At 34.4% G+C, this 24,069-nt stretch overlaps 1 protein-coding gene across 1 annotated transcript in view; it reads right to left on the bottom strand.

Annotated features, from left to right (window-relative positions):
• LOC141552188 (endogenous retrovirus group K member 6 Gag polyprotein-like) overlaps positions 1–24,069 on the bottom strand; it is a 78,305-nt gene that overhangs the window by 17,875 nt on the left and 36,361 nt on the right. The window contains exons 4-5 of the mRNA XM_074284642.1: positions 18,455–18,529; positions 4,435–16,213 (exon numbers count right to left, since the gene is read on the bottom strand). Of these exons, the coding sequence (XP_074140743.1) occupies positions 4,435–5,980 (1,546 nt within the window). The 5' untranslated portion in view covers positions 5,981–16,213; positions 18,455–18,529. The remainder of the gene's footprint in view (positions 1–4,434; positions 16,214–18,454; positions 18,530–24,069) is intronic.

Genomic DNA, 24,069 nt, shown 5'->3' with positions numbered 1-24,069 from the left:
GAGACCTGGGCTACAGTCTTGCCTTTGATACCAAACTGGCATGTGACCCTGGACACTATACTTAACTCTAGGTTGTTCTAGGGCAACTCTTTAAGACTATGCATTGCAGAGAAAAAATAGCTACATCTTCATTGGCACAGGAATATTCCTTACCTGAGAGTTCCTTAGGTCTGGAATCCCAAACTGAGTCTAGAAATTTCTTACTGAATAGAACTTAAGGAAGGAAACCCTTCAGAATTTTAGTAATTATCCTTCAGTGTAACGAGCTGTCGTCTCCAGAAGCTGCTGGATCGCTCTCTGGGAAGAGATCTGCTGTGTCTACTCAAATCTTTAAGATAGATTCTTCTTCCTGTAGTGAACCGTTGTCTCCAGGCAGTTGCTGTTAACTCTTGTCCTTAGAAGTGACTTCCCTTCCTGCAGAGAGCCCCGTCAGGCCTGATGTAATGCAGAGAGTCTTCTTCTTTCTCTGAGAGCTCTCTTTTATTCTCCCAGAGAATGGGCGTGGGATAATGCAAGGGCTTCTGGGAAGAACCACCCCAGCCAATGAGCTTGCCCCCTCTATCAAGTCAACCTGAGTTCTCACCTTGTAATTGTCCAGAAAACCTGAATTCTCACCTTCTCACTGTCCAGACAACCTCAGTTCTCACTTAGTAATCCTAACATCTCCCCCTTTCTTTTGATTTAGAACATAGGACAGTCATGACCTTGAAACATAAATCCATCAATATGGGAAGTATTACAGATAATTACATAAATGACCTTGAAACATAAATCCATCAATATGGGAAGTATTACAGATAATTACATAAATTACATAAGCATATAGTAACATAGTAACATAACACATGCTAGAAGCATATAACATAATCATAAATTGAAAATTTATAAATGTCCATAAGTCCATTGTCCATTAGTCTCATCTTGTGTGAGGAAGTCCAATGATTCCTGCTGGTTTTAAAGTTCTTTAACAGTCTTCTTATTATCCATGCTCTTTCAGTGTCAGATGTTTCTTAGATCTTCTCCTTTATTTTGAGGTCTTTCTCTTTTTCTGTCTCTCTCTGATGGACAAGGCGAATATGACTCGTTGGCACCCATCTGATTCCTTCTCCTGCTGAAGAAATACAAGCAAACCCTCTCCCCCAGGCAGTTAACCTATCTGGTCCCTTCCATTCACCACTTTCTGGATCTCTCCACATCACCTGGCGATTATCTAAGGACAGTGGAGATGCTCTCACTGGACACTGCCCTTCTGGTGGGTTATAAAACCTGTCTGCTGGAGCCAGTGCATCTTTGTCAAAAATTAGAAAATTAATGGTATAGAGAACTAAATTTAGAAGTTCCCTAGGGCTACCTGTGGCTCCCCCTTTCTTTTGTTTTTGGAGGAGTGTCTTAATATCTCTGTTTCTTCTCTCTACTATTGCCTGCCCTTGAGGATTAAAGGGTATGCCCGTGGTATGTAAAATCTTATACTGTGCACAAAAGTGTGTAAAATGTTTGGACGTATATGCAGGTCCATTGTCTGTTTTTATTGCTTGTGGCACACCCATAATTGCAAAAGCTTGTATAAGGAATTCAGTGACCACTCGGGCTGTCTCTTTTGCTGCTGGCATTGCAAATGTGAATCCTGAAAAGGTGTCTACCACGACATGAATAAAAGATAGACGACCAAAAGATTTATAATGGGTCACATCCATTTGCCAGATTTCATTGGGTCTCAAACCACGAGGATTCTTCCCTGGAGGGAGTGTAGGAGCATGGAAAGGAAGACAAGCTGTACAGCTTTTTACTATGCTCCTAGCTTCCTCTCTTGTGATTCCAAATTGTAAACGTAAAGCTCGAGCAGCCTGATGATATTTAGAATGAGATTCTTGTGCTTCCTGAAATAAAGGACTACTGGCTAACATGGTTAGAAGGCTATCTGCCTTTGAATTTCCATCAAAAATGGGACCTGGAAGTCCACTATGTGAGTGGACATGCAAGATATAAATCTTGCCTGGATGTTTTCTCACTTGCTCTTGAAGTTCCTTAAAGAGCTGATAAATATTAGAGGCTGCAAATTTTATTTGGGCTGTGGCAATTCTTTGTACTACACCTACTGAATAGGCTGAATCAGTAATTATATTTACGTCTCCTGGGTAATAAGTGAGAGCTAGCATGATAGCAAATAATTCATTCTGTTGAGTGGATTGAAAAGGAGTCCTGATTACTCTCTTTATGGTTAAATCATGAGAGTATATGGCACAAATATTTTCTTTGGAGGCATCTGTAAAGATTGTTGGTCCTTTAAGAGGAACCTTAGAAACCTTTTCTTCAAAAATCCATCGCCAATTATGTAGTAGCCGGGTAATCTTTAATGGAGATCCATGTGCAAAATTTGGAGCGGTGGCCAATAAAATTTGCCATTCTGGGATGTTCTCACAGCATACATTAATCTGTGCGTTAGTATAGAATGTGTATATTTTTTCAGGACTTATCCCAGATAATTGTGTTACTCTCTTAATAGCCTTTAATAAAATCCTAGCCACAAGCACTGGGTAAGGTGTAAGGCTTTGTTCTGGTTGTGCTGGGAGGTTCACCCACTCAATCACTCTGTCTCCTTGATGAAGGACTGCTGTGGGTGCCTCTTTTGTAGCAAAAACTGATATTTCCAAGGGTTTTTGAGTGACTCTTTCAACCACATTGGATAAAGCCAGTTCAACTTCTCTCAAAGCCTTTTGTGCTTCTTTTGTAAGCTGGCGTGGTGAATTTAAAGCACTGTCTCCCCTTAAAATGTCATATAGTGGTTGCAATTGACAGGTAGTCAAGCCTAGCACGGGACGCATCCATTGGATATCTCCTATCAATTTCTGGAAGTCATTTAAGGTGTTTAGCTTCTCTGTTCTTAAGGAGAGTTTTTGTACTGTAAGCACCTTAGGATATACTTCATATCCTAAATATTGAAAAGGAGCATGTCTTTGAATTTTTTCTGTAGCTATATGCAGTTTGTAGTACTTTAATGTTTCCATGGTCCTTTGTAGACATGCCTCTAACATTTGTTCCTCAGGTGCACATCCCAAAATATCATCCATATAATGTAACAATATTACTTTTGGAAAGGCTTTTCTTACTGGAGCAAGAGCAGCTGCAACATACATTTGGCACATAGTAGGGCTGTTTTTCATTCCCTGTGGCAAAACTGTCCATTCATATCTTTTATAAGGCTCAGCCAAATTAACACTAGGCACTGAAAAAGCAAATCTTTTCATATCCTCCTTATCTAGAGGAATAGAATAGAAACAATCCTTAATGTCTATAACCCATAGAGGCCATTCTCTTGGCAACTGAGTAGGAGATGGAAGTCCAGGCTGAAGAGTTCCCATAGTTTCCATCTGTTCATTTACTCTTCTTAGATCAGTTATCATCCTCCATTTTCCAGATTTCTTTTTCACCACAAATACTGGGGAATTCCAAGGACTTAGAGAAGGCCGCAAGTGTCCTTGGTCAAGTTGTTCTTGCACTATGTCTAATAAGGCCTGAATTTTATCACTTCTTAAGGGCCACTGTTCTACCCACACTGGTGAATCAGTCTTCCACTGAATAGGAACTGGTGAAAGTGCAGGTAGGCCTTCAACAGCAGCCCTGCCTAAAAAGCCGAAGTGCTTATTTGTAATCCTATCTGCTGTAAAATGTCTCTTCCCCACAGATTGATGGGGATTTTTTCAACCACAAAAGGAGTAAAAGCTCCTGTTTCTCCTTCAAATACCCATCTCAAAGGCCTAGCACTAACTTCTGCTGCTATTGATCCTCCCACCCCAGACATATAGGTGTCTGCTTTAATCTTTGGCCAGTGACCGGGCCAATTGGCACCTCTAATAACTGTACGATCTGCACCCGTGTCTACCAATCCTTCAAATGGTATTCCATTTATATAAATAGTAAGCATAGGTCGGTCAGCTGTCACAGCTGCTGTCCAATATATTCCTGGATTTTGTTCATTGGAGTCAAAATCTAGGCGACTATCACTAGGTTGCTTATTAGGGGTCCGTAACAATAAGCCTGATGCTACTACTTCTCCTGGTTGATAAATCACACGTTGTCTGCCTGTGTTAGTGACTGGGATATTAGATACACGTTCTCCAGTCTCCCACATCAGTGTATGGATGGACACTGTTTTGTAGGCACTCTCAGAAGGTGAAATGGTCAAGCCTACTGTGCCTGGAGGCAAAGGATCCATAGGCTCAACAGGAACAGATTTCACTTCTCCAGGGAGTATCTCGGTAGTCTCTACTGCACACAACTCTATTTTTCCTAATTTCAATCCCTTTCTTCCATCTGATTGCCTTTTGGCTGATTGATCATGTCTTAAAATTCTCTGGATGTAACCTCGGCTGCCATCATGCCCCACTTGGGGGGCTGAAGCTGGGCCCCATCTGTCATTTCCCTGGGTCAATCTACATTCGGAGGCCCAGTGGAGGCCCTTGTGACATTTTGGACATGGAGTTTTAGGTCTTCTCTCACCCTGTCTTCTCACTGTATCTCCATATCTACACTGAGCTCTTAGATGCCCAATTTTTCCACATTGAAAACATCGCCGAGTTTCTCTAGAAGTCCCTTGCCAGGAGGGACCCTGCCTTTCCACGTTCATCATTGTGCGGGTGTAAAAAGCATTTGTTCCCACTGTAGCACAGCGTCTTATGATCTCCTCTAAAGGAGCATCTTTGTCTAATCCCCATATAATTCTTTTGCAAATCTCGTTGGCATTTTCCTTAGCCAGATGTCTGGTCATTATTTCTGTAGCTGAATTTTCTCCAATAGTTCTTTTGACAGCAGTTTGCAAACGTCCCACAAAATCTGCAAAAGGTTCATTGGGACCTTGCTGTATTTTAGTGAAAGCCTCTCCACGATCTTTCTGTCCAGGAAGGACACCCCAAGCTTTTATTGCAGCCTTAGCAATTTGTTCATATATTGTCATGGTATAATGAATCTGTTCCGAATTCTCTCCATACTGACCTTCACCAGCTAAGTGCTCAAAAGTGAATTGTGTGTTAACTCCTATTTCCAAATTGCATCTGACTTGAATTTTACATAATTCATGAAATTCCGCAAGCCATAATAAATTTTCTCCAGGTTCCAGACATGTCCTTGCTATGGATTTCCAATCATTCGGGGTTAGGACTTCATAAGACAAACCATCTAGTAACATTTTGACATAAGCTGATGTAGCCCCATAAAGGGTACAACCTTTTTTCAAATCCTTAATTTTATTCAAATCTAAAGGTGCATATCTTCTCCTTTTTTTACCTACAGAGTCAGTATTTTCAATCACAGGATATGCATGTATAAAATCACTTATATCCTGTCCTTCTCTCTTAGCTTTAACCAATGCTTTTTCTAATCTTGTCATAGGCTTAGGCTTCTTCACAGGCAATTCTGTTTGTGTTTCTGCCTCTTCCCCTCTTTCTTCCTCCATCTCTGAAGGTGGGGTTGATGTGGGCCTGTCAATAATCTGTTCTCTAGGCAGGGTTGAAGCTTCTTCAAGAGAATCATACCATAATTCCTCATTTAAATCCTCTTGCTCTAGGGAAAGATCTTGATCTTTCCTTTTTTCCTCACACTTCCTCCTCTGTTCATTTTTAGAACTTTTCCTTCTCCTACAACTTGCTTGATAGTTTAAGGCTAATTGAACTATGTTGTAGATATAAAATACTTCTGCAGAAATTGATCGAGGCCCATTTTTTGCTTGAAATTCTTTCATTTCATATCCCACTAGCTTCCATTTATCTACATCTATCTTTTCTTCCTCTAAGAACCAAGGGGATGTGTGTCTTAATGCAGCCAAGAGTTTAGCAATCTGTACCCAGGTTACAAGTAAACTCTGCTCCTCAATTATCTTGATTATACTCTCTATAGTACCACTCCTGAATGGAGCTGAGGTTGCTTCTGGGGCTGGGGTTGAGTCGGCTGAGGTCCAGGGATTGAATATAGCTAACATCTGCCCCATTTCAGCTATAAGAGATTCCTGGTTTAGCCCTTAACAAGTTAAGTTCCTTATTTATCTATTAGCACGCTCACTTAATCTTTAACAAAGTTTCCTTGTTACTCACGGTTCTGGGTCAGAGAGACTGAGATCTAGATCAGAAGCTTTTCCACTGGAATCAGGACTGTGTCTGTCCCTGTTCGGGCGCCAAATTGCGAAGGTCTGGTCTAGCTCCTCTTGTCAGAATAAGCAAAAGTCCTTGCCCCACGTGTGGACGCCAATTGTAGCGAGCTGTCGTCTCCAGAAGCTGCTGGATCGCTCTCTGGGAAGAGATCTGCTGTGTCTACTCAAATCTTTAAGATAGATTCTTCTTCCTGTAGTGAACCGTTGTCTCCAGGCAGTTGCTGTTAACTCTTGTCCTTAGAAGTGACTTCCCTTCCTGCAGAGAGCCCCGTCAGGCCTGATGTAATGCAGAGAGTCTTCTTCTTTCTCTGAGAGCTCTCTTTTATTCTCCCAGAGAATGGGCGTGGGATAATGCAAGGGCTTCTGGGAAGAACCACCCCAGCCAATGAGCTTGCCCCCTCTATCAAGTCAACCTGAGTTCTCACCTTGTAATTGTCCAGAAAACCTGAATTCTCACCTTCTCACTGTCCAGACAACCTCAGTTCTCACTTAGTAATCCTAACACTTCAGTCCGACAGCCTAAATCTTACCTAAATTTTTCTCTTAAAACTATTGGGATTAAGTGACTTGCCCAGGGTCACATTGCTAGGAAATGTTAAGTGTTTGAGACCATATTTGAACTCAGGTTCAGAAGGGTTTTTATTTGCTAGTTCATACAAGCCTGTAGATGTTTCACTAATACCAAACAGCATTTATTTCATAAAACTGATGGGAAAAATTATGGAAGTATATTTTAAATAGTTTATAATAATGCTTAATAAGATGTTTAAATATCTAAACATAACTATGCACAAATATTAATTTATCTTTAAATAACTCAGAAAAAAAAACTTATAATCTGAAAATGTTATTGGTAATTATGGTAAGTTAAAAAACATCAATTGCTTATGCTCACCTCCCTAGTACTAAAAAATGAACATTACTACTCTACCATAATAACTAACAATAGTTTTTCAAACTACTTTAAATCTGACAAAGACATAATAACCAAATATGACACAAGTATCTAATAGCAAAAATGTCTACCAGTACTTTTTGTCCCCCAAAGATCACATAGTTGCCTATAATGGTATGAGAAAGACTGTGATAGGTCAAATTTTTGATATGACTTTAAAAATTCTATTCCCTAAAATATTGTTGTCAGATTCCATTTTAGAATGTTAAAAGGCTGTTATTCCAAGTCAGCTGAAGTAAACATCCACCTCCCAGCCAATCCATGTGTTACAGCTGAGTGTAGGATGTTTACATGAACTGGAACTCAGTTTAATGGCCAACTTATGAAACTTTATTTTATTTAAGTATCTTACCTATAAGAGTTAAGTTCACCTTGGGATACATATGAAGTCTCATTAAAATGTCAACTTAATAGAACAAAAATTTTAAAACAGCACAGTAACCAATGAAAATGTCAAAAAAAAGCAATTCAGAACTGTACTTCAAATTTTAAGAATCTAAGGTTCTGTTTGTTAAGAGAATTATACGTATATACATTCATATAAGGCTATATATACTCATACTCCCTATATGTCACAATCTGAAGAGTATCTTACACTATGTATAGAAATAGCTAGCCACACACACTGAATCCCTTCCTACTCCCCAAGTTATTCTACTCTGTACCTTTGGATTTGAGTACCTTTTGTCCTGTCCCAAACTATCTTGGATTTTCATGCATAGTGTGTTGTTCTAATTCAATGATTCCTTTATATTCTCTTTTTCTTTCCTCATAATTCATCTATATATAGCCTCTTTTTCTATTACTATTCAGTCTTGTTGCTTCAACTAGATTAGCAGAAAGAAAATCTTGGATGAATTCAATACCTAAGATGAATTAATTCATCTTGAGGCATTTCAGCTTTCTTCATCTGAAAAGGATGGACTGGTTTATCTTTAAGATTTTTTCTACTCTAAATCCTATGATCTTTCTCATAGTAGATTTACTCCTCTCTTCCCAATCTTCCTGAGTTAGCTTAGGGGAAAAAAAAAAATCCCTCTTTATTCCATTTGAGTCAAATATGATTCTATTATTAAGAAAAAGGACAAGAATTAAGTTTGATGTGAAATTACTTATAGATTAAGAGTAAATACTCTCTAATCCTTTAGAAGTAACCAAAAGTTCCTTGATGCCTTCCATTATTTTTAAAGGAATTTTTAAATCCAACTTGCAGTATTCAAAATTTTTTAAATTATCAATTGTTTAATTACCAACTTTACCAAAATATTATGTATCTTAAAGAAATAACTACATAATAAAAAACTAACTTTCAATCACCAACACCACAGGAAGTAAATTGTAATGATGTAATCTGTAAATAGCAAACAAACAAAATGTTGTTCAATTTGCCTTACCTTGACAATTTTTGTTTTGTTAAGGATAAGATTTAATTGGATTTAATTTAGCTAATTAAAATTAGTTTATCTTCCCTGTGCACATGTAGATTTAATGGCTTTTGCGACCTAATTCCAAATTATTTTTCAGAATGGTTGGATATTAATCCACAATTCCACCAATGGGCATTCAGCATGCCTGCTTTTCCACAATCCCTTCAACAACTGTCATCCTTTTGTTTCTTCTTTGCCAACTTAATGGATGTGAAATGGAACCTTAGAAAAGAATTAAATTTGCTTTTTTCTTCCTTATTAGTAAATTGGAACATTTCTCCCCAATTTCTACCCCTCCCTGATTTGTAATAGCCTGAATATTTTGCTTAAAGAAAAATCTGTTCAAAATTGCCTAAACAATTATCTATTAGAGAATAATTTGTTTTTAATATGTCTTAGATATGAGACTTTTATCAGAGAAATTTGCTACAATGATTTTTTCCTCCAGTTAATAATTTTTCTAAAAGAACATTTTGGTTTCCTGTAATTAAAACTGTCCTTTTAATCTTCTGTGATCCTTTTTCTTGTCTGCTTGCAAATTCTTCACCTTCTCAATAGTAGAGAAAATATTTCCTCCCTTGTTCTTCAAATCTGTTTATGAAATGACTTTCTATAGGTAAATCATATATTCATTTAGAGGTTATCTTGCTATGTGGTCTTTAAATTTGTTGAACATTATTTGTTTCTCTGCTATCTGTTTCTAAAGGATTCTGAATCTTTTTTTCCTATAATATAATCCCTTGATATTTTGATATTTCATTATTTTTCTTTAGCTCTACAAAGTAATCTTTTGAAACTCTGACAGCTATGACAAATAGTATGTTCAAGACATTCTGCTTTATAATCTGGAGATGTATATGTTCAAATATTTCCTATTGACTCCCTTCAGTCTAGCTTCCTCACGTATTAAAAAGAAAAATTAAAAAAGTAATATCATCTACTGCTGGCATGAGATCTGAATGAGAGAATGTATTTAAATTGTTTTCTAACACTTAAATGTTATGTAAGTTGTAAATAAATTGAAAAATAAAGTAGAAACAATATGCTCTTATGTATTAAACTTATACTTTTTGTGGGCTATTGGAAAGCACTTTCAACTGACAAAGACTATTTTTTAAAAATAAAATTTTTCCTAACTAAAAATTAACATTTGATTATTTGATTTTAGAAAATTATCTCCAAATCATCTTAAAACAAATTTTAGCACAAAATTAAGATTGAGAAATTTCATTTAAAGACAAAACTAGATTTTTTTAAAAGTAGTCTTAAATGATAAAGCTTCTCATGTTTTCTATCTAAACTTAACATTTTCTATTTTCCCCAAAGTAACAATTAATACAAGGTTACTAAGAAACACCTTAATGGTGTATTACAAACAACTTAATAGTATATGACAAACAAAAAGAATCTAACTTTTCTAAGACATGTAGATGTGAATGGCAAATAGACTTGATCACTTAAAGTGAGACTTGCCACCTTCAAATATGAAAACTTCAACTCACAAAATACTTGAGGTCACAGTTAAGAGATACCTAAGCAAAGGCAGCTAGAATTATAGTCAACAAAGAATTTATTTCATCTCATTAGGTCTAAATAATATAGACCAGTATTATATAACACAAACCATACTATTCATCCTACAATGTATAGAGGCAATAAAACTATTTGAGCACAGCATACCAGCTTTAATGAAAAAATTCAACCTATTTTGCTTAGAAAAACATTTATCTTATGCACAAATCAATAAAGTATGGAATTGGAAATACATATGAATACATGAAAAAATATACTTATACGCTTTTCACAAATGAACAACTTTTTGATAAAACAATAATGTTAGTACAGAATCTTATATGTGCATATACAAAAGTTAGGCTATTAAATTATTAATATTATTATTATCATCCCAATATCACTGGGATACATGCTTAATATTCTACTACAAGAAAAAAAATTTAAGTGACTATCAAGAAGTGAATCTGATGGATTTTTACATAGTACCTTCAATTATTTATATTTGAAGTAAACAAAGGACAGACTTAGACACTATCCCTTTCAAACAAAAGAAAGAGAATGTTATTAGAATATTATACCATCATAGTTCAAAGGGATCTTAGAAGACATCTGGTCCAAGCCATATTTGAAAGAGAAGTCTATTTCACAAAATAGTTTCAAATAAATCATACACTGGAAAATTTTAACGATGGCTATAACTTGGTTCTTTGGAAATCTAGTATTTCAATATTGTGGGTTCCCCACTACCACTACGATCAATGAAGATGAAAAACCCCTGCGTGCTTTCTCATCCTGACTCATTCATATTTTTCTGAAAAATCTTCTATGAGGAAGTCTGATAAAATAAACAACAAATCAAATATATTTTAAGCCTTTACTAACAAAGCACCTCAAAAAGTGCTTAAGTTTACTTTATTATTATGACTTTAAAAGTCAATTGTCAGAATTTTAAGTGTAAGGATAATGGAGAAATAGTGCAGTTTAGTGGAGAGAAACCTAGCTTTCAAACCAGAAGATCTGAATTCAAGTTTTCCCTTTTATACATATTGTCTAGCTGACCTGGATTAAGTCACATAACCTCTCAGTGCTTTAGACGAAAGGTGTCAAATATGTGATACATTCACATGCCACCTACAACACATCAAGCTACTTGAATCAGATTAAAATGTAATTTGGAAATATTTAACAAAATAAATAAAAATATAATAAAACATCTGGGTTTCCAGGTCAATATGTGTCTATGGGGATCCTTATGTCCATTTTAGAGTCCTCTTTCTGAGTCTGACACCATTGCCGTAGGGTAGAGATATCTTATAGAAAAAGCATCAAAATGAATTTGTTAAGTTAATTTCTTTATCTGGGAATTTCCTATGTCCGTGAAATCATAGATCAAGTCCACAATCTAATCTATAAAAGTAGGAACCATGTTTTCAAATCAATTAGGTTTGATACTTAATGTATTTCCATGGACAAAAAATGCCTATCAATTGATAGACCAGTGTTTTATTAAAGAGATAAAATATATCAAGAAACCATTATTGCTAAAAGATGAAAAAGAGAAAATTAGATATAAAAAAGTTTCAATACTGTAAAACATTAGTCAATAATAATAGATACTGAATTATCACTACATACTTTGTGTAAAGACATAATTTTGGTGGCGAAATTATGGAGGACGGTGGAGGACAAAAAAACCAGGGCCATATACATGAAAAACACCAATGTTACTGATAAAACAACTAATTAAATATATGATATTTTTAGTGTTGAAAGAGATCTTGAGAACATCTGGTATAAATCTTTCTTTAGATAAATGTCTGAGGTCCAGACATGTGAAATTTCTTTCTTGTAGATCATGTAGATAATAGAAAACCCAGGATTTGAAATCTAGTCCTCTAACTTGAACTTTCATCTGTGAACAAGGCCATCAAGAGATGTCAGTGTGTTTGAAGTAACATGTTTTAGGACTTAGAAAGGCTTTACAAACAACATTTTTATCATACAAATAGTTAGAAGGACAATTTGGCTGAAAGATGTGGGCACCTCTGCCAGGGAAGGTGGTGTACTTTTCAAAGGTGAAGAGCAAATGCGTAGAGACAAGCTAGAAAATGATAACTGATAAGAGTTTTGAAGTACACACTGTTGACTAATTAGTTTATTACCAGCTGTGCAATTATGTTGCACATAATTCGTCAACAATTCCATATCTTTATAATTTTTTATAATTTTAAATTCCTGACACTGAAAAAAGTTCCTTATTGCAAGCTGCAGGAAAACAACAACAACCTACAAACCTAAGCAAAGAACTAAATTAATTCCTTGGTTATACAATAAAATGTATAAAGAAGAACGATCTGTACAAAGATAAACTCTGGCATAAATGGAAATATAAGAAATAAAAGAAAAAAACTTATATAATCAGACACAATAATAATCACAACATAATCAGAAAGTTATCCAAATGGAAAATATGACTCTTAAACGACTAAGTAGGGGTCACAAAACAGAAAAAGCAACTAAAGTCTTAAGAGCTCTGATTATGCTAAATATTTAAAGTTACAAAATTTTATTTATCTAATTTACAATTAATTACAATCACAATGCAAACAAAAATACAAATAGAACACATGGGGAAAAACAACAAAACAATAATATAGTACTTCTAAATTTTTCCAGTCTCTCCACCACTGCCCCTTATGCACAGGAGAGATCTTGATGATGTATAATTATAACATGATGATGTTTGTGATTAGCCGGTAGCAGCAAACATCTGACTGAAAGCTTGGCTGTGTCTTACAGCTTCCAGTCGGGGATGTTTACAACAACAGACTTTCATCGACAATTATCAACTCGAAGTACTGTTATAAACAACTACTTCCAACTTCCTCTTTTACTTATAAAAGAAAGTTTTCTGTATGTTAAATACCACTCATATAAAAACCAGGATAGGAAAAGTACAATTAAATGCTGTTCACATAACAAGAAAAAAAATCTAACAAACTTTACTTTTCACAAAGAAACTAAAAGAAACTTGATTTAAATGTATGGCTTGGCAAGTATTAAACATATTTATTTTTCATTATGGATATCATCTAATGAGTTTACATAACAATGAAGATGCAGCTCTACCCTGATTGCTTGCTGAGTAAAAAATTTGAGATACCATGCTTTTCTCTCCAAACTGAAGAAATGCAAAATGCTTGGGGGACAGGACTGAACTAGCCGATATCCTCACCCTCTTCTAATTCTCTAATTTTATTATATAACAAATTAACATTTTTTTATCCAAGTTAACACTTCTGACCTTTCCCTAATAGAATATGACCTTTAATTTGAATTTTTATGATGGTGGTTATTATCTATAATAAGCTTTTATCTACTTTTCCATTGTGACCATAACATTAAGAGATCATTACCAATTAGCTTCATCTATTCCCCTCGACCCCCAACAGTGTTAATAGATATTGATCAGGTACTCCAGCATACTGGAAGTGGGGCAAGGAATGCCTAGGGAAGCATTGCAGCTTAGCTCTAATTGCAATTAGCCAGAGACAAAAGATAGACATAGAGCTAGACCTGAAGTTAGAAAGATGAGTTCTAATAGTTACTAGTTGTGTTACCCTGGGAAAGTCATTTAACCTATTTGAGTTTCCTCATTTGTAAAATGGGGATGATAATAGCACCTGCTTTGCAGGGAAGTTGGTTATGAAGATAAAATGAGAACATTTCTAGTTTCTTTCTTTCTTTCTTTCTTTCTTTCTTTCTTTCTTTCTTTCTTTCTTTCTTTCTTTCTTTCTTTCTTTCTTTCTTTCTTTCTTTCTTTCTTTCTCTCTCTCTCTCTCTCTCTCTCTCTCTCTCTCTCTCTCTCTCTCTCTCTCTCTCTCTCTCTCTCTTTTTTTTTTTTTTTTTTTTTTTTTTTTGCTGAGGCAATTGGGGTTGACTTGCCCAAAGTCACACAGCCAGGAAGTGTTAAAGTATCTGAGGGCAGATTTGCACTCTGGTCCTCCTGACTTCAGGACTGGTACTCTATCAACTGTACCACCTAGTTGCCCCGAGATAACATTTTTAAAGTATTAAGTAAATCTTTAAGCACAAAATAAGTGTTAGCCACGTACCTAACCTCCAGATCTCCTAGAAGCTGAGGTAAATCTGTAGTTAGTCTAAATGCCTAGTATTGAGTAAGAACTCTCTTAACTCCTCTTTCCTTTTCATTTTTTATACAAAATAAGCAGGGACAGCTACATTTAGAGTAAAGACATCATTATGTTATCTTTGTCCCTCAATTTATCTCTCAGATTTCCCTATTTATTACTTTTCCAAAGGCATCAGCATCCTTCCACTCACCCATGTTTTCAGAACCTTTAACATCTCTGACTTGGCGCCCCCTCCCCCCAATAATAAGTTACTAAATCTTGTCGGTTTTTCTTCCATATCACTCACTTTTGTCCCTGTGTTCTATTTATGTGACAAACACTCTACCAGCAGACTCTCACTGTTTTTCAAAAACTACTATAATAACCTTCTAATCAGCCTACATCATGTCTCTCCTCTAAATCATTCTTCACATTGATGACAAAGCAAATCTTCCTTAAACAAAGGTGTGACCATGTCACTCCCCTATTCAATAAATTCTAAGAATGGCTCACTATTGATTGTAGGATCAAACGTTATTTCATCCTTTTTCATTTGTATTTTTATAATGTACAGAATTACTAGCACAATAACATGTATATAATTTCTAAGTAAACAAATAGACACATATTGAAGGTATATTCTCAAAAACTTTTGCACTGATATGACTATTATATCAAAAAAGTTTTAAGATCACTGTTGAAATATCCCAGGGGAATGAAGTATACACAGTAACTTAAAAATAAATTTCATAAAATCTTTGCAAATAACATGTAGAAATATAGACTGAATAATAGTAATTAACTAGATTTACCATGATTTAATGGATTAAAATTAATTTGGAAAGAGATCTATAATAAAGTATCCTAGTAATCTGTGCTTTGCCCTATGCTACTTAACATTTTAATTTATGATTTAGACTTATACTTACAGAAAACACCTGATAGAATTGGGATTTTAAAAAAAAAGATCCCAACAGTCTAGAATAAAGGACTTAATCTTGGGTTCACCAATCAACTGCAATTATATAATGTACCTGGAGAATAATAAGAGCTAGCATTTATAGTTTTTGCTTTATAAACATTCATTTGATGACAAATTCCTGTGAAAACCTGTATGTTTTAGGTAATTGCAGGATCAATTTGAGTCCATACTATGACATATGGAAACCAAAAAAGGCCAAATGGATGTTAGATTACATTCAGGAGAACACACTATTTCCAAAAAAGGAGGTGACTACACTCTGCCCTAATCAGACCACATCTGAAACACTGGTTCACTTTTTAGTTTTCTATCTTTAGGGCCTAGCCTAGTGTTCAAGAAGTACTTATGAAATTGAGTCCACAAATAAGGAAGGATACTGACAAGTTAAAAGTATCCAAAGGAGGATAAAGATGATGTTAAGAATACTTGACATAAAGGCATAAGAAGTCAAGCTGAAGGAATCGGATATGCTTAACCTAGAGGAATTAAGATAGATAACTATTTTCAAATACATGAAAGGTTGTCAGTTGGGAGAAGGAAAAGATTTGTTTTGCTCAATACCAAAAGGCAGAATGAATGACAAAAAGTATAAGTTGCAGAGGCTGTAAGTAAAACTTAATATGAGAAAAAAATTTTCAAGAAATGAGAGTGGTCCAAAATTGGGGGAAGCTGCTTCTGGACACCAAGAGTTTTTCATGCAGAGGCAGGATGACTAATCATCTGACAGGAATATGATGGGATATTCGTTCAGTTACCAGGCTGGACAATATTTATCTTGGGTTCCAGACTTAATGTATGCGTAAGACAGTCTACCAGGGCAAGGATACAAACTGAGGAAGCAAAATGAACTATATTACCTTACCCTAACTACCTAAAATTATCACATTACCTGAACTATTTTCCTAATGGGAGTAATGTGGCATGGACTCTGCAGAAATGTTTGCCAATGCAGGTATCTGGAGTTGGAGTCATATTACTTGGGTTTTAATTCCAGCTGCCATTTGTTAGCCATGTGATCTTGAATAAATTGCTTGACTTCTTTGAATCTCAGTTTCTTCATCTCTAAAATGGAGATAGTAGTATTTGTATTATCTATTAGGCTATTGTAGGGGGAAAAAAAAGTTCTTTTCAATTTCCCTAATCATATAACCACTTTTTGTTGAGTGCCTGATTACCTCTGATTTAGTGACTAACTAGACTTCCTTATTATTCTCCTAGTTTCTTTCTTTTCCAAGTGATCCTCCAAACAGCTCAATTAATTAATATCCTAAGGCATTTAACATGTTTATTGAATTAAAGCAACCATGTCTCTTTCCTCCTAAAGAATTTTGAGTGGTTCCCTCTTGCTACTAGGATAAAAGGTAACTTTTTTCATCCTAACATTTAATGCATTACATAATTTGGCTCTAAATATGCATTTCCAAATCTTATTTCTGATTACTATATATCCATTTGAACCTAAAATTGTGCCTTGCACATAGAAGGCACCAAATAAATGTTTGTGGATTGATACCTTCCAGCTAAAGTGGACTGTTAGATGTTTTTCAAACTTGAGCTAAACATTCCATTTCCTGCTGCCATGTGAGAGATAGAAGAAGCTGGCCCCACACAACTGAAAACTCAAACTCCCCTATCTGTGCCTCTTGGAATTTTTATCTTCCTAAGAGGCTTGGCTTAAATGAAATTTCTTATAAGAAACCTTCCCCTTTCTCCTCAGTTTTTAGTGCTCTCTTTCTCTCCTCAAATTAATTTGTTTTTTACGTATTTGCACGCTTCCTATTTTGAAGGAAGGAGTTATTTCTTTTTTGGCAATATATTCACAGCACCTTATTATTAAGGGCTTAACAAATGCTTGTTGAATTGAAAGTGCTTTGTAATATGTAAAACACTATAAATGAGCGATTAGTATTCTTTAAAGTACAAGAAATGAAATCCAAATAAAAACTGAAATATCTGAATCCCAATACCAGCCAAAAAGTGTTCTTTATATTTAACAATTTTTTTTTGGTCCAGATTTGTGATTTCATTTCTAAAGGCAATTCCAGTGAAATAAATCCTTCCACCAAAGGAGATCAACAATTGTACCTTTAGTCTGAAATTTGACTAGAGTCTTAAGAGGATAAATGGCTACCTTAGTTACACAGCTAATATACTTGAGTTAAGTATGTCAAGCTGATTTCAACCCAGGACTTTTTGACTCTGAGGTTTGCTCTTAGTCCTCTACACCCAACTGGACTCATATAATTTCATGCATATGAATATAAAAAGAAAACCTTTAAAAATAAATACAAGTTGTCTAAAAACAAAATGAGACTTATCTGAGGTTAAATTATGGGGGAAATTTTTAATCCTATTTTCTTCTACCATAGAAAGGTATAAAATGAACAGTCAAAAGTAGCATGCATAAATCTACTAAAGTAAAAACTATCTAGTGTTCTGAGGCTGACAAGAATGACTGCCTTGTAAGTTACTCTTTTTTTGCTTTCTTCGAGAAACTATATAGAAGTTATCATCTAGATGTTGACAAACACATTTTAATAATATTAAAAGGTTGTCAACTATAAAAACATTTTTTTGTTCACATGATGTAAATAATTTTGTCATTACAGAAGTCATGTTTAGGTTAATGAAAAAAACTACATGCAGTTTCTATGGTTACTAATTTGACCTACATTGTTTTTGAGGACAAATAGTTGAAAAATTTAGCAGCCATTTACAATAGTCACCTTTGTCTTTTCCACAATTGAAAAATTTCATGTTTAAATTGCAAAAAAAAATAGTTGTTTCATGTAGAAGTAGGCACATGGTATTTGACTAATTAAGCTGCTAAGCATTAAGTTGCAACGAAGCATTTATTACAGAAATCTTTTAAAACATTTTTTTCTTTAAAAATTAGTGAAGGTTAACACAATGTCTGCTATGTAAGCAGAGAGAAAAAGATAAAATTTCCCACTTTTTTCTCATAGTTAAAAAAAAAAAAAAAAAGGATTTCTGTACCACAGTCATTATACTTAATATAAGAGGAAACAGAAAGTTTTTCTTGATCATGGAATCATAGAATCATATCATATTAAATTTTACAATTTTGTAAAATCCTATTATTAAAGTGCTTCACCATACTAATGTTTTTTATACTGTGGACCAAATTATGTCCCTTTGGCACATAGTTACATGCAAAGAAAATCATGGAGCCTAAAGAATTAAAGAGTCACTAGAGTTCTAAGCAAACCCTACATGCAGCATGAATAACTTAATAAAGTGCCCTCCATAGTTTTCACTGAACCAGAGAAATAGTTAACTTACCACTTCAAACTGTGAGACAGTATCTCCTTAAAAACTCTGCTTTTAACTTCCACACACTGGTCCAAGTTCTGCCCTCTGCAAAATATGTTTTAGATTTTAATGAATACTGCATTAAAATAGTATTTTTTTTGCTGTAATTACCTAATAATACTCTTTATCAGTCACCCTTTTCTACCTACAAATCCCAAAGCCACCATCAACTTCAGTAAAAGACCACCTGTAGATACATTCTGAAACACCAGAACTTTGTATTGCATTTAAAACTTTGGTATGGGTTAATTCTATCTAAGGGGTAGTTCCCCTACCACCTTATATGTTAAATAATTCCCCCCAGCACTAACTTCAAGCTTTCTTCTGTGACACCATTTTACCTCTCTGGATATAACTGCTGATATAAATTCCCCAGAGTTCTTCTCCTGATTCAAACTAGGAGCCCTAGCCCTTCAAAGGGTAACCCCAACCTGATTGTATTTCAGTATATCCCACTTGAGTCTTTTAAAAAAGACTTGTTCATTTCAAAAATAAATTTATTCTTTTATTTTTTAATTACTTTCAATTCTGAATATAGGTCTCCCCAATGTCCCATTTAGATCAAAATAAAATCTTACCTACCAACAAGAAAGTTGTATTCTTTGAGGGAAAATAACATGTAAATATATACAGATATCTATAAAATAGATGCAAGATGGGAGAGGGAAGGAGATATTATTAGTAACTGGAGGGTCTCAGGAAAGACTTCCTATAGAAAGTAGCATGTGAGTTAAATATTGAAGGAAACTAGACAGTCTAAGAAAAAATGCCAAAGAAATATATATCCTAGGCATGGTAGAAAACCATTGCAAAGGTAGAGACAGGAAATGGAATATTGGAAAAGTAAAAAGGTCAGATCTGCTCAACAGTAAAGGGGGGGGACACACAAAAGATGACAATGAAAAATAAAAAAGATAAACATACTAACAAGAGCAAGAAAATAAAACTTCAATTTAAATAGCACACAAGTAGATAAAGATTCTAAAATCAAAAGAATGAGTAAAACCTTAGAAGATGTCTACTTGTCTTAACAAAAATAATGTGAGGGAAAGTAAATTAACAGTATCTAATGAAACACAAAAAAACATGGACTGCCCAGAAAACACTAAACAAGATAATTCAGAGTGTGTTGTAGAGAAAAATAAAATACACACAAGAAACAACTAAAAATAAATGCTGGTCAGAAATTTGTATTCTCAAAGCAGAATTTAAAAAACAATTAGCAGATTAAAAAAATTTGAATCCATATATCTAATCACTAGATTTGAAACTCCCAAAGATGGAAGTGAAAGAAAACTGGTAGAAGTGAACCAAAAGTCAACCATGTTAAAAAAAAGAAACACAAAGACACACACAGACACAGACACACACACACACAGTCCAGATAAACCAAAGCACCTGATCTTGAAAAACCTATTTTCAACAGAAAAATTAAAGGTCCCCTGAAAAACATGATTTTACACACACACACACACACACACACACAACACACACACACACACACACACACACACACACACACACACACACACACACACATCAATCACAATGCAGGAAATAGAACATTCTACATACATACAACAAAGAATAAAGAATGGTCTGAAAAATTAAGTATTATGAATGAAAGAAAAATTTGAACAACCTTATCTTTCAGAATTTAAGACACTTAGTGGCTAAATTGAACAATTTCACTGATAAAACAAATTTTGCAAATGAACATGACAAAAACTTTCAAGTATAAAAATAATGAAATACAAATAAAAAAAAATAATAATTCTCTATTATCACAGTATATAATGGAATAAAAAACTCTTTGAATCTAAGAAGTAAAGACTTGTCCAAGCTGCAACCCAAAAAATACACAAATATGCACTGGAAATCTGAGATTAATCATCAAAAAAAAAAAAAGAGAAAGAGAGAAAGAAATGGAGATTCAAAAAAAGTGGCATTTAAAATATTTCTGTAGGTAAAACAAAAAAAAAGAAGAATTTTTGATTTATAAACATCCCAAGCAGCAGCAACAACAAAATACATAAAAGTAATAGGTAAATAAGAATAAAAGTCAACAAATGGATAAATAATAAAATCAATTATTTCACATTTAGAGATGATTTCAAAGAAGAGAAAAGCTGATTGATGGGATAAAAAGGAGGTACTAGCCAAAAAAGAATTAAGTAGAACTTAAAACAATGGAAAGATAAAAAAGCTGAAAAGTTATGAACACAATATAGTTTATAGGAACTTTCTGCCTATGACTTTAATGGATGTTATTATTTTTTTTTTAAACTCTCCTATATATTTGAACTTTTCCTCCCAAATTCTTCTCCCTTAAAGCTTTAACTAAAACATGTTTTTTGTCCTGTCTCCCCCACCCCACCCCCCGGGGACAAATAGCTCAAAACTCTCTCAAATGAGAAGCATTTCTCTCTACCCTCAGACATTTCACAGGTCTAGTAGTAGACACAGCCTAATTCTTCCTTCCTCTCCAACTGTTGCTATTTCTGTACAATTTATCAGTAGCTTTTCCTCTATCACATTCCCCAGTAGTTTCCCCCTTTGGCCTTTATATCATTCATTTAAACATCTCACTTATCAGCCTTGTTATTACCTAGTATTTCCAAATTACTTATTCTCCCAAAGATTTTAATTCAGTCTTCTTTTCCATATCATCCCTTTTGTCATTCCCTCTGATGTAACCACCACACTCAAAATCTCTCTTCCAGATAAACCTTTCACTTCACTTCTTCAGCTAAATATTGCCATGGTCAAAGCTCAAATTTTACCATCTCACAGATTTATATCTGAGGCATTAATTTTAAAATCCTATTCTCATCTTTCCCACTTTTCCCACAACTCTTAACTCACATTAACCTTTACCTTCATTACCATTATTATTACAATTAAGCAATTACCATTAGGACTTGAGTTTACTATGTTTTCTCCCAGTCCATCTCTTTCCATTCTAGCTTCATTTACTTCCAAATCCAGCATTGGTTCCATCACTTCTTTTAATGAAGCACTGGCAGTGCCAGAATTCCTTTCACACATCCATCCCCTTTCACTATACAATCCACAATTCATAATCTGCTTGTTTTCAACCATGGGTTACCTTCCATCATCCAGTTTCTCAGCTTCTCTCTTCTGGACATTCTTAAAACATCCACTTTTCTTCAAAGGCTCACTTGAGTTTCTACTTTAAGACTTAATGAAATGATAAACTCTCTTTCCTTCAAAATTATTCTGTCTCTATATATAGCTATCCATAAACATTGTCTCCCTTTGTTACATTAATTATAAACTTGAATGCAGGGACTATTTGACTTTAAGCTTTGTTTTCCCAGATTCTATTAAGACTGGCTGGTTCAAACTGTTTGGACAGGCATACATATATTGTATTTAATTTTTACTCTAACATATTTAACATGTATTGGTCAACCTGCCATGGGGGGGGAAGGGAGGGGAAAAATTAGAACAAAAGGTTTGGCAATTGTCAGTGTTGTAAAATTACCCACGCATATATCTGGTAAATAAAAACTTAAAAAAAAAAAAAAAAAAAAAAAAAGACTGGCTGGTTCATAGCAGTATTAACAGATGCCTGTGACTGGACTATAGTATATACCTAGACACTAATAAAATTGAATTGATTCACTTAACCCTATTTGCCTCACTAAAAAAAAAAAAAAAAAAAAAAAAAGGAAATAAAAGAAAAGAAAGAAAGAAAAAGGATGACATGGAGCCAGTCAACCATCCTGTAAAGAAAATTGGACCCCTCCTCAGAAATTACCTTGACCCAGAGCTAACATTACTAGGCATAAAAGCCAAGGAGGCTGATTTTTTTCAAAGTTCTATACATGCCAAAAACATTCATAGTAGCATTTTTGGTAGCTGGAACTGGAAACAAAACAGATGCCCCTGATTAAAAAATAGTTAAGCAAACTGTGGTATATGACTAATAGAATATTACTGTGATAAAGAAAAATGAAAACTGGAGAGGAATAGGAAAACAAAAACTGATACAAAGTAAAATAAAAAAAAAAAAAGAAGACAGGAGAGGCAATGACAGCAATATGAATAGAAAGAATAACAAAGTATAAGTGTGGAATCTACATATAATGCCAGACCTGACTAGTGTTGAAAATTTAAAAATTTTAATTTAAAAAAAAGAAGGAAAGATTAAAATTAATTTTCAAAATATATGCATGAGTAATTTTTCAATATTAACCCTCACAAAATCTTATGTTTCAATTTTCCCCTCCTTCCCCCCACCTCCTCCTCTAGATGGTAAGTAATCCAATATATATTAAATATGTTAAAAATCTTAAACTCAATATATGCATACATATTCATATGATTATCTTGCTGCACAAGAAAAATCAAAAAAGAAAAAAATGAGAAACACCACAAAAAGTGTTGTGATCTATACTCAGTTCCCACAGTTTTCTCTCTCTGGGTATAGGTGGCTCTCTTCATCATAAGATCATTGGAACTAGCCTGAATCATCTCATCGTTGGAAAGATCCACGTCTAATAGAATCAATCACCATATAATCTTCTTGCCGTGTACAATGATTCACATTTGACCTCATCTTGGTATACAGTTAAATATGGGTCAATGCCTAGTTTCTGCCATACTAATTTCCAATTTTCCCAGCACCTTTTGTCAAATAGATAGTTCTTATTCCAAAAGCTGGGGTTTTTAGGTTTGTCAAACACTAAATTACCATGGTCATTGACTATTTTATCCTTTGAACCTAACCTACTGATTCTACTGATCAACTACTCTGTCTTACCCAGTACCCAAATGGTTTTGATGACTGTTGCTTTATAATATATTTTTAGGTTTGGCACTGCTAGGCCACCTTCATTTGCATTTTTTTTCATAAATTGCCTTGAAATTCTTGACGTTTTGTTCTTCCAGATAAATTATGTTATTATCTTTTCTACATCTGCAAAATAATTTCTTGGGAATTTGATTGGTATAGTACTAAATAAGTAGATTATATTATCAACAGTCATTTTAAATGGAATTTCTCTTTGTATCTCTTGCTGTTAAATTTTGTTGGTAATATAAAAAATGCTGATGATTTATGTGGTTTTATTTTGTAACATGCAACTTTGCTAAAGTTGTGGATTGTTTCTAGTTATTGTTTAGTTGATTCTCTAGGGTTCTCTAAGTATACCATCATATCATCTGCAAAGAGTAATAACTTGGTTTCCTCATGACCTACTCTCTTTTTTTTTTCCCTTATTGCCAAACCTAATACAATATTGAATAGTAATAGTGATAGTGCTGAATGCTTTTTCCTAATCCTCTTCCCAGGCTAATAGAACATCATTTGGAGAGGAAAGGGATTTTAGAGACATCTAGTCCATACCTATCATTTTAAATATGAGTAAAGAGGTACAAGAAGATAAAGTCACTTGTTTAAAGTCACCTAGGTAGTAACATGAAGGAGCTAGGTAGGATCCAAATCCTTTGATTTAGAATCCACTGTGAGAGTTCCTTTTTGTGATGGATAAAAATTGGAAATGGAGATACCCATCAAATGGGAAATGGCTAAACAAGCTGGGGAGATGATTGTGATG

Source organism: Sminthopsis crassicaudata, chromosome 1 (genome assembly GCF_048593235.1).
Source record: "Sminthopsis crassicaudata isolate SCR6 chromosome 1, ASM4859323v1, whole genome shotgun sequence".
Taxonomy (NCBI): Eukaryota; Metazoa; Chordata; class Mammalia; order Dasyuromorphia; family Dasyuridae; genus Sminthopsis; species Sminthopsis crassicaudata.
The sequence above is the reverse complement of the archived record's forward strand: the minus strand, read 5'-3'. Positions and strand labels throughout refer to the sequence as shown.